Source organism: Pteropus medius, unplaced genomic scaffold, assembly GCF_902729225.1.
Source record: "Pteropus medius unplaced genomic scaffold, Ma_sr-lr_union100, whole genome shotgun sequence".
Classification (NCBI taxonomy): domain Eukaryota; kingdom Metazoa; phylum Chordata; class Mammalia; order Chiroptera; family Pteropodidae; genus Pteropus; species Pteropus medius.
In genome coordinates this window covers 4,080,042-4,098,224 of record NW_024350924.1, presented here as the reverse complement: position 1 = coordinate 4,098,224, position 18,183 = coordinate 4,080,042, and the positions used below count along the sequence as shown (strand labels likewise).

The window sequence follows — 18,183 nt, the reverse complement described above, 5'->3', positions numbered from 1 at the left end:
GTGTCATCTTTGCAACAACGTTGCAAGGTGGGTTTTATTCATTAACTCACAGGTTCGACATTTATCGAAGTGCTTCAGAATGATATGCTTGGATTTGCATGTTAAGAAGGTGCTTCTTTGCAAATTAACGGGGAACAAAGTGGAAATGAGAAGTCTGCTTAAGAGCCTTTCACTGAAGTCCAGTCCACAAACAACAGTGGTTCGGGCTCAGAATTTATTTAATAAACACTTATAAAATTCTTACTTTGTGCCAGGATTGAGCCTTTGACAAATAATAACTCATTTAGTCCCTGACAACCACCCCTCGAAGTGGATACTATTTATTTTATCGATTCCAGAAAACTGAGGACAAAGAAATTAAGCAACATGCTCAAAGTCGCCTCGCCAGTAAGTGGCAGGGCCAGCCTTTGCCCCAGGTGGTCTGGCGCTCAGTGTCCACACTTTTAGCTGCTACACTGTGCTGCTGCCGCTGAGGCAGAGACACAAGAGGAAGGATGTGCTCCAGCGGACTCCTCGGAGCCCTCCCCCACCACTACCCTCTCCCGACCCCTGACCCCACCGCCTCCCGGGGGGCAGGATGCAACGGACAGAGCAGGGCAATGGAAACAGACCAGTCTGCCTCTTACCACTTGAGTGAGTGAACTTGAACCAGTCATTACCCTCTCTGGACTTGAGCTCTCATCCCCAAGCAGGATCCACCCTACCTGATAGGGCTGTTGTCATGACAGCCCTTGATGCCGGTCAAGTTCCTGGCACAGGTCCCGTCCGGTGCGTTGTTCACGCCATCCCCCCCGCTCCCCATCCCCTCTTCTGCAGGCCACATGTTCCCGTTCCTTTGATTGTTTGCCACCTGACAGGGTTTCCAGACAACTTGCCATCCCAACCCCCCTTCTCTGAGCATGATCGAGTTAGCCTGTGTCCTGGAGCATACAGAGTGCCCAGAACACCACGCCACAGCCTAGAAGTGGTCTGCACCAGTGAGCGGAGTGCGAATACACGCTCCCTTTGTCTGGACGCTGCCCTCCTGTCGATCCGGCCTTCGGTTTTTCACAGCCGCATCACACTGGTGGCTGTGTTGAAGTCAAGCCTCCCCGGTGATTTTTAACATGGACAGCTTGTAAAGCTGGTCTCTCCCATCAGCTATACAGGCATTGATTATTTGAGTCAACATGCTGGTGTTGTCATTTATCTTCATTAAAATTAATCTGATGGGTTTCACCCATGATTACAACCTGTTAAATTCCTTTTGACTCCTAAAGATCTCAATTCATAGCAGCTCTGTCATTTAGAAATTTCGAGAGCTTGCTTTAAAATAATCAGCAGGAGCCTCATCCTCACCATCATCATCACCCTCGTCACCATCATCCTCATTACCATCATGGGATCCAGACGGAAGAAGGTTGAACAAAGACAACAGTTTGTTGGTCTGCAAAGTCACAGGAAGGACTGAACAACTAAACCACAAGAAAGGCAAAAATGAAGCTGCTCCTCAGTGAGAATTAGGACAGGGAGTTGGACTTACCGGACTTCCCGTTCCGTCTCTCTTCTCTTTCTAAGCGGCAACCTGCTTCCTCCCTGGCTACTCTCTGGCTTTTTCCCACAGCAGAAAACATGGCTGCCAACAGCTCCTGAGTTTTATTTGTTGCACCTTTAACTTCTTTAAATGACAGATCTGGGCTCAAGGGTAAAAATCCAGGGAAGGGAAAAAGGTGCCAGTCATCGGTCATCTTAACGGGAAATGCAAACCAAAACCCCAATGAGATGCCACTTCGCACTCACCAGGATGGCTAGAATCAAAAGGCAAATGGTGACGAGTGTTGGCAAAGATACGGAGAAACCGGAACCCTAATTTATGGCTGGTGGGATTGTAAAATGGTACAGCCACGTTAGAAAATAGTGTGACAGTTCTTCTAACTGTTAACCAGTCCTGAATAAATGAAAACATATGTCCACGCAAAAGCTTGTACACAAACTTTCGTAGCCAAATTTATTTATAATAGCCAAAAAGGGGAAACCACCCAAATGTCCACTAAAGAATAAATAAATAAAACGTGGTATATCTATACAATGGGAAATTATTCAGCCATGAAAAGAAATGAAGTACTGATAATATGCTACCACGTGAAGGAACCTTGAAACCTTAGAAAATACAAAAACCATTGACTTGCACGACTTAAGTGGACGAATGTTATGGTAAGTGAATTATATCTCAATAAAGCTGTTAGATCCAGGAAGGGAGCCAGCTCATCGGCCCAGTGTGAGTCACACACCCTGTTCTGAACTTACTGTGATCATGAGAGCCAGAGCATGAGGAGGAGGTTTGTCAAAGCAAGGCAGCTCCCTGGAAAGCCAGCGCCTGTAGACAGAGGTTATGTCCCATGGTGGGGGAGGGGCACGCTTCCGCTGTGGGGAAGGTGGGGAATCAGATGGAACACCAGGCACCCACCACACTGGCTGCTTATAGAGGATTTACATTCCCCCAGACACCGCGTTGAGCGCTTCTCCTGAATCACCTCATGATGATCACCACAACACTGTAAGTTCAGTATATAAAACCCATTTTATATTGGTAGAGGCTCAGGTTAAATAACTTGCCCAAGGTCACTACAGTATTTAGTAAGTACTGAGGGGCTAGAATGTGACGCCAGCCTCAATCATTAGGCCATGCTGCCTCCCTCTGGCTTTATGTAAGCTGTAGACTGGAGACCTAACTTTACATCTGTTCCGTTTCGCTTTTACTCATTTACTCATTCACTAAAGGAGACCCTTCTAACACGAAAAGCATGAGTGTCCTTCGCTGGCCTAAGGCCGCTGCTGGTAACCTTTGAGAAGCATCAGGAGACTGGAGATGGTTGTTCGTCCCCTACTGACCACACTGCTGTCCACACCATCTTCCTCCAGCTTGCCAAGGGCATAAAGAACTGGGACAAAATCACATCTTGCTAAAATTATAGTGCAGTATCTCTGTAGCGGTCTCCTGATCCGTCAGTCAATTAACCCTCTCAAAACAAGAAATAAGGTTAATTTGGCAAGGTGTAAACTGTAAACCAATACAGTTGATTTTCCAAGTGTTTGCCAGCTGTCCCCTGAAGGATCTGCTCTCAAATTCTGCCAGCAACTTGATGGCAGAATTGATGGACACCGAGCCTATTAATCTGCAGTTTCTCAGACTCTTGTCTCCTCCTTTAAAAATATTAATACAATCATCTTCCATCTCTGGTCTCCTGGCATTTCTCCGCTGCACCGTGATTTCTCAGTGGTTCTACAAATCCATCTGCACGTTCCTTCCGTCTCTGTGGTGGGTCCAGGTGTGAATCCCCTGAGGACACCGGGGTGCTTGCCTGCTCTCCCCGTCCCTACCTCAAGCTCCAGATCCTTTTTATCCACATTTGCTCCAGCCTTTCCGAGATAAAGCATGTTCTCGGTGAAGGCAAGAGCGCATGGGAGTTGGGTTGTTCTGCTTTCTCTCTGTCTTCTGTTGCCAGCAGACCATCTGCCCCAGCCAGAGGCGTAGCTTTTCTCCTTAGTCTTTCTGCCAGGGGGTAAAACCATCTTTCTGTTGTCCTTAGTATTTTCCACCAGCTTCAATCACTCCGAGATGTGGCCTTCCTGACACTGTTCTTACATTTTCCTGTCATGCTCTATTTTTATCCGTGGTCACGTGCCTGGTGTCCACCTTTCAGTCATGTCATCTGAAAATCACAGCTAACGGGGCTCACCTGTCAGGGCAGCCCCCTTTTCCTTCACCACTGGGATTATGTGAACATGGGACAATCAGCGGTGGTTTTTAGAGTTTCCTGGCAACAGAGACCGTGGGTATCAGAATGCCTCGGTAAAAGCAAAAGTGGCCATGTCGACAGAGCTGTGTATGTCACAACAGACTGTGACCTAGGTACCCTTATTACCTTCATCTTACAAACAAGGAAACTGAGGGCCATAGTAATAGTCACGCAGCTGTTTTATGGTGGAGCTGGGTGGGTCTTGAACCCAGGTCGTCTAACTCCGGAAGCCAAGTTCTCAACCGCTTCACTGGGGGCCGCTCCTGAGAAGGCAAACCTGGTGTCAAAGTTCCAGAAGGAGCTATGACAGGTCTCAATGTCAGTGGCTTGACTGAGACAGCTTGATTTGGGACAAAGGACCTGGACGCTGAAGGAGAAGGAGGATAGTTCTCAACGCGGGAGCCGCTTCATAGGGTGTTAAGATGCTTCAGTGAGATCAAATATGTGTCAACCACTGGCATCGCCTCCCCAAAGTCCTCAGGTGCTTAAGAGGCGAGGACCTCATATTTCTGAACTGACTCCCTCCCTTCCTCCGGTTCCACATCCTCTGTGGAGCCCAGGACACCTGGAGTTCCTGAGGGGACAAGGGGCTTTGAGCCTCACTATTTCAGCAGCATCAATTCCTGGTCATCCTAAGCCTGTTTCTGCTCCAGATGCCCAGAGGGCACAGAAGCCAGGAAGAGGATGTTTCTGGCTTTGGACAGAGTCATCATGGCTCTTCACTTAATAAGGCCTTTAAATTATCTCAGTGAAGAAGAGGCTAAACACTTAACCACTCTGGAGAGTCTTGTTGACCAGAGGAGAGAGGATCTGGCCTGCCTGCCTGGGCCGAGCGGGACCCAGGCCAAGCCAGTCCCCGGGGGCATCTGCCAGGGCGTGAAGTACTTGAGAGTTTCTCAGAGCTCCGAGAGGAGCAGGCACTGTCCCAAAGCGGCCACGTGGCTTGGAGGGATGAGTTTCAGAGCTCGGGGTCCCCCTGTCACTCAGTGTGGTTAGTGGCAACGACAGGAAAGCAGAAGGACTGGGTTTTAACCCCCGCCGTCCCCAACCGCGGCAGTCCACGGAATGCTTCTGGGCCTTGGTTCCTGCATCGGAACTATGGGGATGAGGGTGCAGGGTTCCCAAGGTCATGGAGCTTATGCGAGGTCAATGTGTAAAAGTGCTTTGTAAATGTATAAATCTTCGCCTCAGCAGAAGGTAGGTTTCTCATCTATTCTTATTATCGCAAGTGAGGTCGTGTTGCTCCTCTCGTTGCCCTTGGGACGAGGGCCGCACTCCTCGTCCTGGCCCAGTAGACAGTGCGCGCGCGACCTGGCCCCTGCCTGCCGAGGCCGCCTCCTTCTGGGTGACTCCCCGTCCCTTACTGCGCCCGGCCCCACTGGCTCTTGGACCATTCCTAGCACCGGCCAGGCTGCTTCTCCCGGGGCCTCCGTCCTTTCTGCTCCCGCTGCCCCGCACACTCTCCCCCGAGGGTGTTGCGTGGCTGGACCCTTTCCCTTCGGGTCTCAGCTTAAATGTTCCCCCTGCAGAAAGGCCTTTGCTGACCACACGCTCCCCACCCGGCAGGGCACCTGTCTCTGCCGCCCTCACAGAAATAAACACAAGTCACGACGTTTCATGAATTCACTTCCTTGTTTACGGTCTTCTCCTCATAGGACGCTGGCTCCATGAAAATAAGGATCTCGTCAGTTTTGTTCATTCCCAGGTCGTATCACGGGACCTGGCACATAGTAGGCGCTCTAAACGACGGTTGAGTGAATGAGCGAGTGAATGATCGGCAGGGAAGTCGCCTGACTCGTTTCCCACACGGTCCCTCTCCCTGCGCCCGCTTCTCTCTCTCAGATATGGGGACATGGTGCCCAAGACCATCGCCGGGAAGATCTTTGGCTCCATCTGCTCCCTGAGTGGCGTCCTGGTCATCGCCCTGCCAGTCCCTGTGATCGTCTCCAATTTCAGCCGGATTTACCACCAGAATCAGAGAGCTGATAAACGCAGGGCACAGAAGGTAAGCCTCAGAGCGGGGGCGGGGAGGGGTGGGGTGCCGCCCCAGAGAGGGGCCTGGCCCTTCACCTTGGCAGCGGTCACAGTCAGGCTGCCAGGCCTGGAGTATCTGAGGGAGTCACTGCACAGATGGCTCTGGCTTTGGAAGGTAAAGCAGCTTCATGTCTCTTTCTACCTGCCGGTGCCTTGCATCCAGCCCCAGTCGGCCACAAAATGCAACAAACGCTCAATTGTTCATAAGCTCATTACCTCCCTTTTATCTCGTGCGGTTTCCTTGCCCTGGCTCCCCCTCTGAGACCTAAGCCACCCCCACTCAGCCGTGCCCTGGACTCGTCCCCTGTCCCAGCCAAGAGCTTCCTGGGGGACATAATCACTTTTCTATACCCTACAATAGCCTATACAAAACACAGGGATAAAAATAAATTTGCCGAAAAGAAAAACGAACCCTCTGAAAGGAGAACATTGTGAGGCCGATGAGTTCAGGGACAAAGGGCACGGAAGGCTTCAGTCACCTTGGGGCATCTCAGGGTCAAGGCACAGAGCCGCGCTTGAGGAGCAGTATTGGAGCCATTGGCCCTGAGGACAGCGTTCACTGGCTCCAGTTTACTCTGCTTAAGAAGGCAGGGTGGGCGAGCTCGTCCTCCACCCACGGAATGGGGAGCAATGGCAGAGGCTTGGGTGCTGAGACAGAACCTGCCTTGCCCGGCTGGTCCCCCGCCTTCCATCCGAAACAACTCACCCACACGGGCGGCCGGCGTTCGCCTGCGTTTTCAGGGCATCTGGCTGGTGAAGACTCTTGGGTCGTGACTTCTACGTGGTTCCTGTCAGGAAAGGGGAGGACAGAGGGGCAGTTTTCGTCCTTCTTCTGATCTGGGCTGAAACGCGGTTCCCCTTCAGAGCATCTCAGCCTCCAGGGGGCATTTCCGGGTACGATGTCCCGAGAGGATCCTGTTGAAAGTGTTGCTGTGGAACCCCGAGATTTCGCGTCCGTTTTATTCTTTCATTCATTCGTTCCGCAGCGTTTACTGAGCACCTACTGTGTGTCAGGCCCTATGCGCTGCAGCTGAGTCACTTTCTCGCCACCTGGTCCCTGCTGCTGGCCTTCCACTCACATGGGGACCCCCCAGGTAGCGGGGCCCCTGACATAGCAGAGGAATCCGGAATTTCAGAATAGTGTGTGCTGACCGAACCAAAGCCACAACGTTCGCAGGAGCCAGCTCCGAAATGTATACTTTATATGTAATAATACTTCATAATAAAATACATATGATATAATTATATTATACACGCAGCTGGTTCCCACTTCCGGCATGTCCCCTTTATGGCCCCTGTGCTCACCTCCTCCTCACCCTGTTGTCCCCTCCGCCTGTGCTGAAATACATTTTGACTCGTCTTGACCTGAGTCTGGACTGTGGCCAAGCTGCCTGAGATTGACCTTCTGGCTCTGTGCTGTCCGCCCATCCCCTCCAGCACCCGATTTCTCCCTCTTCACCCAAGGTCAGGGCGCCTCCACCCCCGTCCGCTGCTAGCCATTCCAGAAATAGAAGCCTTATCTCTTCTCTGTTCCTGTCAGCTGGCCAACGTGAACAATCTCTGAATTCATTATGCCGTCCTGAAGAAAAGGGCAGTGAGAATCTGGGGTCTCCTCTCCCAGCGAAGGAGGGAGCCTGAGACCCTGAGGGGCCAGGGGTCCTACCACAGCCCTGCCCTGCAGGGCTTGGGCTGACCCAGGTGCTTGGCCCAGCAGGTGAGGTTCAAAGGAAGCGAGGCGAGGCTGCGCCCACGCCCTCACAGCGTCTCATCCTTGCCATTTTTTCCCCCACACAGAATGTGACGGTGGCCACGTCCCCTCCCCATGCTGTGTGATTAAATCCGGGGGGGTGGGGGATCCGCTTTCGGGTATTCCTTCCTCTTGCCACCCCTAAAGACGAGACCCCTCCCTTCTGCCCCCCTCTCCGCCCTGCTCCTTTTCACTCTCTCTTTGAAATCAGAGTAAATATCGACAGTGTTTTCACTTCGCCTGAATACTCCTCTCCTCAAGGTTGCTCACTCAGCTCTGTCTCTTTCACCGTTTCCCCGTGGGCTTCCTGTGGGGGTGTGGGGGGCACAAAAAGAATACACGAATACTGCCTGCTTCTAGCGCTGCATCCGTCACCATGAGGTGAGGAAGGAGGTCCAGGGTCCTTAGCGGGGCGTGGAGAGATGGGATGGGAAGGAGGTCCGCAGAGCGGCTGCTAGTTCTTGGCCCAGACCACACGCTCGGGAGCTAAGCAGCCATGAAGGTAAGCTAGCTGCAGCCCACGTGCCTCGCGCGCGAAGGCGGGGTTCAGACAGCCCTCCCTCGCCATGACTGGTTTGCTTGGGGTTGTTACTCAAATGACCCCGTGCCTATTTGCTTCAGAGACTGCGTTCTCTGAGCCCAGCGACTTGGAGGTCAGCTGAGGAGGTCTAGCAGTGGACAGAGGGACGGGAACCTCTGAAGGGGAGTGCTTTGGTCCCCGTCTCCAGTTCTGGTGCCTGCTCATCTTCTTTTCATTTTAATGGCAATTTTTATTGAGCTCGTTATAGATTAACACGCAGTTGTAAGAGCATCACAGCCAGGGTGTGGACATCGGTACGATCTCCCGGTTCTATTCGTAGTTGTAGTCTGTGCGTGTGTGTGCTGAGTTTGACACAACGTTGTCACCTCGGTAGGTTTATGTGTCCACCTCCATCACCACACCCTTTTACAACCCCACCCCGACCCCGTCCCTAACCTTTGGTGACCATTTATCTGTGCGCCATTTATAAAATGTTTTCGTTTCAAAAATGCTGTATCGATGGACCCGTGACGGTAGGTGGCCTTCGGAGACGGACTTCTTCCATTCCGCGTAATTCCTGGAGCTTCATCCAAGTCGTGTATCGGTCGGTTCTTCCTTCTCGCTGTTGCAGATGGTTAAACATCGTGCGTTTAACCGGCCCCCTGCTGGGGCCCATCTGGATGATCCCACTTCGGGGTGCTTGTAAATAAAGCAGCTGTGAACAGACAGGTTTTCGTGTGAACCCAAGTTTTCATTTCTCTGGGATAAACGCCTGAGACTGCAATTGCCCGTGGTCTCGTTTGGCTTTTCCATCTCTCGCTCATCTTCCTCCTCCTGCCTTCCAGGGGCAAGAGATGCCAATACTCTAGCCGAAGGGCACCCGCCAGCCAGGCACCTAGGAAGCCCCGATCGTGAAGGGCTTCCAGGGGACTGACAGACACTTGAGCTCAGACCGTACCTGGACCGTAGGCAGGATCCTCCATCCAGACCTGTCCTCCAACCCTGAAAGCTCCACCTGATGAAAATGCAACTTCCTGCGGTTTGGCTCATCAGCTTCAGAAACTTGCTGACAGGAGCCGAAACCCAGGGGAGGAGGAGAGCGATGCTGTGGAAGCAGCATTTAGCCTGGAGGCCAGCCGGCCGGAGCCGTGTCTTGCCAGTCCACCGCCTTGCCCTGGGTCAGTCATCTCCCCTCATGTCCTCCATCCTGTGTCTTGAAGAGAGTCCGGGTGATCTCTAAGGTCCCTTTCAACTCTCATGCTGAATTTATGGCCACAGAAGAGAGGGAAGCTGACCGGCCCACACGAGGACGGAGCCCACTGCGCTGGCTTTGTGGACGTAGATTTCTGACCGATGCTGTGAGACCGTCTTACTTCTTGGGCCATCATAAGCCTCGCTTGAGCACCTGCTCGGTGTAAAGCTCTGTGCCGGGTGTGAAGATGAAAATATGCATAAGCCACCTACTCTGGCCCTCGGGGGCTCAAAGCCAAGCCAGGGAGCCTCCCCGAATTTCATATGCTGGGGCTGGTTCTGTAAACACACTGTAAACCTCTTTATCCTGTGTGGGAAATGATTAAACGATACAGTACATTTGATATGACAATCTGTTGCTTTAATAGAGCCCAGGGTAAGATAAGATTAAAAGAAGTGCCACAAAGGAGAACAGGAGAATCTTTCATCCCTAGAAAGTAATGAAGACGGACCCCAGATACGAGAAAGGTCTGGCTCAAAGCGGTGCAATCAAATTATATAAGGCTGTAATGAGCTTGACACAATTGGATTTCTGTATGCAGCTCTCAACACCCAGCACTCACCCAAAGCAATAAGAGCCACATCCTCTAATGACAAGGAACTTGCTTGAGTGTAGATATCTAGCTGGGGGCGTGGCTGGGGCAGGACTCCCAGGGAGAACGGTCCTGGACCTGAATGAGTGTTCTCTGCTCAGAGGAGAAGGATCGGGCGTACTTACCATCCTTTCTCCCCCAGTTCCCCTTTCATCTGTCCATCTAGAGGAGCTCTCTTCCTCGGGCTTACAGGCACATCTTCCAGGTTCGAGTCCTAGCCTCTTCCTCGTATTTAGAAGCCAGGGAAGGGAGCTGAATTGTCCCCACAGGGTCATGCTGTCCACAAGGGGACTTCTTGGGAACCAAGTATTCAACACTTGTTTGCACTTGGAGGGGACACTTCCTCATGTTGGGGACACTTCCTCATGTTGGGGACACTTCCTCATATTGGGGATACTTCTCACGCAAGCTGGGGGACACTTGGAGGGGACACTTCCTCATGTCGGGGGGCAGGTGACAAGAAATAGAAATTGCCACAATTCTCCAAGGACTCTTCTGCTCAGGGGCCTTGCGCGTGGGCTTTCCCAGAGGCAAGGGGGGTCCCTTCTGTCCCAGGATGGGTCTGTGAGCTCCCATGGGCTCTCTCGCTTCCAGTAGCAAGGGCCTGGGGCCAGGCCCAAGTCTATAAGAGCCCAAACTTCCGGCTGCGTTATTTTAAACCAGCAGGAACCCCTCTACCATTCCCGTCTCCCTCTCTCCCAAAGGCTTCTTCCTCTTAGGCCTCACTCTGTGGTTGTGCTGCTGTCATGATGATGCCGACTGTGGCTGTTAGGAAGCAGGGCAGCCAGCCTTCGCGAGAGAGATGGGTCTGCATTGCGATACATGAGGCCTTCCTGTAGGAGGCCTGCTGACAGCTTCCAGGTGGGAGCTGGAGTTTCAAGCCCAAGTGGTATATGGAAATTTGTTCCATCTTCCCCTCTCTCACACACACACATAGGGCCACCTTGTCACGGTCACATGCACCTACACTCACCCCCACGGACGTGGATGACAAAATATGCATATACTGACACACCCGTGCATGAATCCACTCTCAAAGACAGACATGCGATTGTAAATTCGTTTATTAACTTAAAAGCTGCTAGGTACTGGGGATGCATAAGTGAACAAGACAAAAAGTCCTGCCCTCATGGAGTTTACATTCTGGCAGTGGAGACAGACAGTATATCAGCATAAGTGTATAAAACTTATACCAGCTTAGTAATAAAGGCTAAAGAAAATATAGAAAGCAGAGAGAGTTAAGTGTCGAGGGGCACACATGCACTCCGTGCTTTTCTCATAATTAATCGATGTTTGGGCACCTGCTGTACGCAGGGAAGAGCCCTGGACCCTGGGAGAGAGTCAGGAGAGCTGTGACCCACGCTCCATGAAAGAGCTCACTGCCTAGTTAGAGATGAGAAATACACCCACGCGATAGTGAGCAGATGAAGGTCATGAAACGTCTGGAAGGAAGGAGGACTTTGGTAAGTGGTATTTCTCCTGCCAGGATGACACCCGGCTGGAGAGATGCATGGGAAACCCAGGAACTCTGCCGGTGACCGAGTGGCACAAGGCGGGTACACAGCATCTCAGGCCCGGTCCCAGGGTTTATAAGCAGAGATGGGCGGGGCTGGGAGCGAGCAGCTTCCTCCCCTGCGTTGAACATCACCTGCGCGCCCAGCCTCTCTGGGAGAGCCCACTGGCATCGGCTTTTCCAGGCTTGCTGTCTTTAGACCTCACTCTTTGATTTTCTCTGCCAATCACAGAAGGCCCGCCTTGCCAGGATCCGCGTGGCCAAAACCGGCAGCTCCAACGCCTACCTGCACAGCAAGCGCAACGGGCTCCTCAACGAGGCGCTGGAGCTGATGGTAGGCACCCAGAGGACCCGGGCTGGGGAGGTGGAGGGCGAGATGGCCTTGTTTTCTCTTCCCGGGGCACCAGCACTCTCACCCCGAAGCCCCAATCTGAACCCTGAGAACACCATGTTTCTAAACTTTCCCCAGGTAGCAGCGCCCCCTCCACATACCTCTCCCATGGATCGTCACCGCTATCCCCAAACCAGCTTTAGATCAAGGGCCCCCAGCCCGAAGGCTAGCATGTTCCATGTTAACCCTAAAATTTGATTCACCCCTCTTTTTCTAGCGCCCTCCTACCTTCCGTGGAGACGTGACAGGGATGGAGAGAGGGAGAGCCCCCCACTCCATGCTCAGTCTCTCTTCTTTTCTCACTAGGGCACCCCGGAAGAGGGGCACATGGGCAAGGCCACTTCACTCATCGAGAGCCAGCACCATCACCTGCTGCACTGCCTGGAGAAAACCACTGTGAGTCCCAGCCCATCGCCACCTCCTCGCTCGGCCCTGGCCCTGGCCCCCTTCCGATGGTCGGGCTCACACAGTGAGAGCTCTGCCCACACCTTCACCCTGGGCCCGGATTCAGAAGTCAAAGTCTGTCCTGTTCAGATCCAAAAAGTAGTGACGAGGTCTCTATCAACCCTCGGGGGGCGTACCAGCGTAGGGAGGCCAGCTCTGTCCCGCAGCAGTATAGAGGAGGCCGTCCCCCTCAGCCTTTCCACACCCCCCACACTAGTCCCCATTTCTTGGTGACTGAGGGCTAAGGGCTCTGTCGACCAGTTTCTCAGTCCCGATGGGCATCGCTCTTCAAAACAAGGGCTGAATTTATACTAGAGTGCTACGGGACAGTAAAGAACACCATTTTTTGTCCTATCCCTGGCGCTAGGTTGATGCAATTTGTGGGTCCCTTTGCTCTGTACGTTCCTCTTTAAACAGGAGACAGTGAGTGAAGGAGGCAGTGCACATATTTCACTAGCTGGGGATTTTATTATTACCCCTTCCTCTTAGTCACCTGCCATTCCCAGGGCGTTCGGATCCTGACGGGCTTGTTGTTAAAAGTCGTGGTTTAGGGCGTCACCGTCGGAATGTGGAATGATGTCTGTGCCTCCGCGGCCGAAAGGAAGGGCAGCGGGGCCGACCGGGACCCTTGGCACGAAGTGTTGGGGAGAGTAGGGAGAGAGGAGCCGTCGGGGCGGACGACCAACGAGAGACAAAGTAAAACCTTGTTCCGTTCTAGAACCTTCCTCCCCAAAGAGCCTGTAGGGAGGGCTCAGCACACCGAGGAAGAACTTTCTAATTCTTAATGTTGCATATCCGGGCCTCCCAGATGCGGGGGGTCAGATGTTAGAGCCGCATGTGAGCACGCAGGAGCTCAGCTGTTGAACCCAACGAGGACTTCCAAAACGGGAAGGGACTCTGAAAACCCTAGTCTCCCGGCTTATCAAGTATCTCTTAGTGTCAGGAACTGTATGTACACATCTCGGATTTCTCTCCAAGACTCAGAGCTTGCCAAAGGGATAGGCCTGGACCCAACTGCCCATTCCAAGTCGCATGTGCTGGGTGGAATGTGTACACTGAAGAATGTGGGTGAAAAGACCTGGGTTTGAAGGGCTGGAATGCTGGCCTCGAACAACGAGATCTGGAGATCGAGGGCTGGAATGCTGGCATCGAAGGGGTGGAATGCTGAATCCGAGGGGGAGAATGTCGGATTGTGGGGATGGGCTGTTGGGATGGAAGAGTTGGAATGCTGGATTTCAGGGGAGGAATGTGGGGCTAGAAGCAGCAGAATGCTGGGATGGACGGGATGAATGTTGGTTTGGAGTAAGACGTTGGAGCGGGGGTGGGGGCACGGAGGCTGAGGGCGTGGAATGTTGGGACAGCGCGGGGGGGATGGGGGGAGAATGCGGGGAGCCGGGGCTGGAATGTTGGGCTCAGCGGGTGGAATGCTGGGATTGAGAGACTGAATGTCAAACTGAGCTTGGGAATGCCGGAATGTACAATCAATGGTGTTTTTATCTTCTGTTGGCATGTTGTCCTGTAGGGGTTGTCCTATCTTGTGGATGATCCCCTGTTGTCTGTACGAACCTCCACCATCAAGGTATAACTTTTAAAAATTCAATTGATGTTTTTTCTCTCTGATTCTTCTGAGTCTGTGGATCCTCCTCTTTTTACCCCCTGGTCTGGTTCTCTGCATGTGCTGTTGATTCTTCTGGGGCTCATCTTCCCGCTGCCGCCACACCCAGTACCAGCCCAGGCTCCCAGTTTTTGTGCTGAACGACCCACCTGCCTTTTCGATTCCCTCTTTTGACCTCCCCAGGGGCTTGGAGGGGGTGGAACATGGCACCGATGTCGGTATCCTGTGAGTGTCCACATGCCACGTCTGTGGCCCGTCTAAGCCACCTGCCTGGCTCCATGGGGCCTCCTGGTATTGGCTGTCAGGGCTGGTCTCCCTCTGAACTCTATTCTCATGCAACTTCTCTTCAGACTTTCTCCGCACCCCGGCGGCCTCGGTCAGACCACTAATGCCGCAGATTTTTAGTCACCTTGGCCACACGGCCATTTTTAAGTTCTCTTGAGTTAAGCTCCACTCTGTCCCATAAGCATTCCCTTCCCATGCTTACACTCGACTTAGGGAACCCTATGCCTCCAGGTATCCGTATCCCATTATCAAGTAAAAACAATAATAAATCGTAACCCTGACAATTTGACCCTATTAGCCTTTAAGAGCAGAGCTCTCCCAATTCTGTGAACAGTCCAGTGTCTTTAAAAGCTTATGTCTCACACTTACCCAAGATTCATAAGTATCTCGCCGTTAAATCCAGCAAAGGCAACCTAGCAGAACCACTACCATAGCAGTGACCCCTTGTCTGCCACTCTGGGGGGATCCTGCGCAAAGCCTGAAGAGTAAGTAGTCTTTGCTTCTAGCTCTTATGATGCCACTAAACTCCTTTGTGACCTCTGTGTCCCTACAGCTCAAAGCTGTAGATGGAGTGCATGTCACCTCATGACTGAACGACTGTAGTCCCCGCCCTTCGGTGCGAGGGCCAGGGCTGCCCGTAGAGCTCTCTTTCCTTCTGCATCTGATGCCTGTGGGACGTCACCCCTCCTGGATGCCTGTCTGGGCTCCGGGCAGCTGGGAGCCCATCTCTCACGGCCAGAACAGAGCCAGGCAGCCATACAGAGCACGGGGGCTCCTCCCCCTCCCTCCCGTCTCCTTCTCCGACTCCTTTGCTTTCTGCTTCCCACAGAACCACGAGTTCGTAGACGAGCAGATGTTTGAGCAGAACTGCATGGAGAGTTCAATGCAGAACTACCCATCCACGAGAAGTCCCTCACTGTCCAGCCACCCCGGCCTCACGACCACCTGCTGCTCCCGCCGCAGTAAGAAGACCACACACCTGCCCAATTCCAACCTGCCGGCCACTCGCCTGCGCAGCATGCAGGAGCTCAGCACGATCCACATCCAGGGCAGCGAGCAGCCGTCCCTCACCACCAGGTGGGTGGCTTCCCTCCCCATCACCCCCGAAGGCTGGAGTCAGGGCATTCACAGAATCCAATGATCTCAGCTTTAGGAGAAGCCTGAGAGTCCTCTAGCCCACCTCTCCCTTATCTGAGGCGTGAGCCCCTCCGCCTCCCCCCACCTTCCTTCTCCTCCTCGCAAGTTAACCCGAACGCCCTTCGTGTGCTGTGGAGGGTCCTACAGCAGGCTGAGGCCCCATGTGGGGTTACATATCAGGAAAAAAATAACTAAAAAAAAAATCCAAAAATGACCTATCCCAGTGCCAAGAATACACCACCCGTTTTCTCAGGGAAATAATTTTCACAATTGTGTTAGACATGGCTTATCCTAGGTTGATTCTGAGTCATAGATTGAATTTTTCCTCCTTTCTCTGATTACATCTATGCCACTTCCCACTACCTCCAGTGAGATGCGAGGAATTTGGAGAAAGCAAAAGTCAAATGCCACGAATGACAGGTAAACAGTCCACTGGAGGGAAAAACATGTACTCTGAATCCCAAAGCCCCGATATCCACCACAACTTTGCAACTGTTGGCAGTTTAGGAATAATAATCAGAATAGATCATTACAGGCTGATTACCGAAAAGAAGACAGAGGGTCACCCAGACCACCTCCTGGTTACTCTGGGCTGGAAATGCAGGGCATCGAGGAAGCTGTGGGACGCTAGCCAGAGGAACCACCATCAGCTCACTCTTTTTTTATCCCAGCCGCTCCAGCCTTAATTTGAAAGCAGACGACGGACTGAGACCAAACTGCAAAGCATCCCAGATCACCACAGCCATCATCAGCATCCCCACCCCGCCAGCGCTAACCCCTGAGGGGGAAAGTCGGCCGCCCCCTGCCAGCCCAGGTCCCAACACGAACATTCCTTCCATAGCCAGCAATGTCGTCAAGGTCTCCGCCTTGTAAAGCCACTGGACAGACGGCCAGTGCAGGTAGTGGGAGTCCAGGGGGCTGGCATGTTGGTGGGTGGCCGCTGGCTCCACTCCCTCCCCGCTTCCCCCACTCTCTCTGCCTGCCCTGTTGCACCCCTAGCACTGAAACTTGTGCCTGGAAGGATGAAGCAGCAGCAAAGGGGCCCCTGAGGTTCGCTGCTACTAGCTTGGACGTAGCCCTGTGAGCCTGCCTCTCACGGGGGCCGGGAAGGGAGGGTGGGTGGGGTAGGGGCGAAACCGTGGGGGGAGAAGCTGCGTGCCAGGACAGGGCCTGGAGGGGGCGGGCCTCAGACCAAATAACGATTGTTTCTGGAGACCCAACGAGGAAAATACAAGACCAAGAGCAGCACAGAGGACAGAGTCATCACATGCAAAACGGGAAGAAAATATAACACTGTGTATTTAAGCACCTTTTCAAGGCTCTTAATGGATAATATTTATTCATGGGAAAAGGTGGAAAAGAAAAACACCAACGGATTTTTGTGAAACGTTCTATCTCCATGGACCCAAAACCTTTGAACCAAAACAATGCATTTTGTGAGTAAGAAAAAAAAAAGTTTTCTCCTTTTATAGCAAAGCTTTTAGGCTGTGAAGTCAGTCATTGCTGAGTTCTCTCTCCACTCCCCCAGGTGGTGAGGTCGAGTGAGTCTGGGCCCCTAAGGCCCAGCCCACCTGCGCAGAGCTGCCAGGTGACCACACGGCAACCTTTACCCTCTGTCGGTCCCTGTCTCCTTCGTCTCTGTATCTCTCTGCTTCACCCCCTGTGTCCAGCCATCTGTCTCTACACAGGCCCCAACGATCCCATGACGTGTTAGCAAGGTCTCTCCGCTGGCAGGCACCCGCGGCCGTCTGCCTGGATTGTACTTCTGTGAATGCAGCTATGGAAGAGAAAGGCATGAAGCGAAAATGAGTGCTGAAGGGTGAGGGGAGACCACCTGATGCAACTGAGTGCTTCCCCTGCGGTGGGAACCACCGGTGTTTGCAGCTTCCATTTCTGGGTTAGAAAGGGAATGACCAGATGTACCACACTGGGATCTGGAAAAAGGAAACAGCCAACTCTTGGTGTGTGCCAGTGGGGAGAGGACAGAAGACCCCGGGGCTCACCGCTGCAGTCGGCCCCTGTGGCCCCTTGCTACGTACCCTTCTTCCAGGACCCACCATAAAGCCCATCCAGAGCTGTGCCAAGGGGCCCCATGAGCAGCTTCCTGCAGAGGGCAGTGGTATGGGGACCAGGCTTCTGACTTATCTCTCCCCTGAGGCAACTCCCACACGGAGGCGGCAGAAGGTTAAGCCCGAGTGCCTCCCGAAGGATGCACCAAAGTGTGAAAGCAAGTAAGAGATTCTAGATGACTTACCTGGTCTGAAAGACGCCTTGAGATCTGAAGCGTCTTCAGGCTTGATATCCCTGAAGATAAGTGAAATGGGGAGAAGTTGATCACCTCCGTGCAAGGGAGGGCGTGAATATCACTTCTGGGAACCTGGACAGCATTTCTGTCCAAGAGGCTTGCACCCTGGCGGGGCTGGGAAAAGCATTTCTAGAATCCTCCATCCATTTCCACTGCTTATAACAGAGCAGGTGGGCCTCAGGGTTAGCAACGAGCCCCTTCCCGCCCTCCCCCACCCTCAGCTACCCTAAGGCAATCTCTCTGGCCGGGCCTCTGATACAGGAGCGCCTCGTCCATTCTCCAGCTTAGCGGTCAGCTGTTTAACTGTAGGCCAAGAGTTTCTCTGCCCACCACAGCCATCTAGACGAGTTTCACTAGCCGGGAACATGAACACACCTTCCATGGGCCTCCCTATGGCCCCAGCTCTATTGACCCCATAGAAGGGGAAAGACAAAGGGCTGTGAGGTGCCACCTAGCCAGGAGGTGGGCAGCGGGCAGAGGAGGGGAGCCTCCTACCTTTGTCTTCTATGCTGTCCTCACTGACCGCCGACTGAGTCCCTTCTCTGGGTCTGGCCTCACAGGTTCCCCCC

At 53.0% G+C, this 18,183-nt stretch overlaps 1 protein-coding gene and 1 long non-coding RNA gene across 5 annotated transcripts in view; one reads left to right on the top strand and one right to left on the bottom strand.

The window, feature by feature from the left end:
- KCND3 (potassium voltage-gated channel subfamily D member 3) overlaps nucleotides 1–16,402 on the top strand; it is a 202,996-nt gene extending 186,594 nt beyond the window's left edge. For 2 of the 3 annotated variants that reach the window (XM_039841192.1, XM_039841193.1), the window contains exons 3-9: nucleotides 5,622–5,784; nucleotides 11,670–11,771; nucleotides 12,135–12,224; nucleotides 13,795–13,851; nucleotides 15,002–15,249; nucleotides 15,679–15,729; nucleotides 15,981–16,402. In XM_039841192.1, coding sequence (XP_039697126.1) covers nucleotides 5,622–5,784; nucleotides 11,670–11,771; nucleotides 12,135–12,224; nucleotides 13,795–13,851; nucleotides 15,002–15,249; nucleotides 15,679–15,729; nucleotides 15,981–16,182 — 913 coding nt within the window. In that variant the 3' untranslated portion in view covers nucleotides 16,183–16,402. The remainder of the gene's footprint in view (nucleotides 1–5,621; nucleotides 5,785–11,669; nucleotides 11,772–12,134; nucleotides 12,225–13,794; nucleotides 13,852–15,001; nucleotides 15,250–15,678; nucleotides 15,730–15,980) is intronic. The other variant, XM_039841194.1, reaches the window with a different exon arrangement.
- LOC120585028 (uncharacterized) lies at nucleotides 10,971–12,749 on the bottom strand. Of its 2 annotated transcripts, XR_005648196.1 has the most exons (3): nucleotides 12,317–12,749; nucleotides 12,057–12,209; nucleotides 10,971–11,793 (listed from the first exon to the last, which is right to left on the bottom strand). It is a non-coding gene; the product is annotated as an uncharacterized LOC120585028 (long non-coding RNA). The 2 variants fall into 2 exon arrangements; XR_005648195.1 differs by having other exon boundaries at nucleotides 12,057–12,749.
- Nucleotides 16,403–18,183: the final 1,781 nt, after the last annotated feature.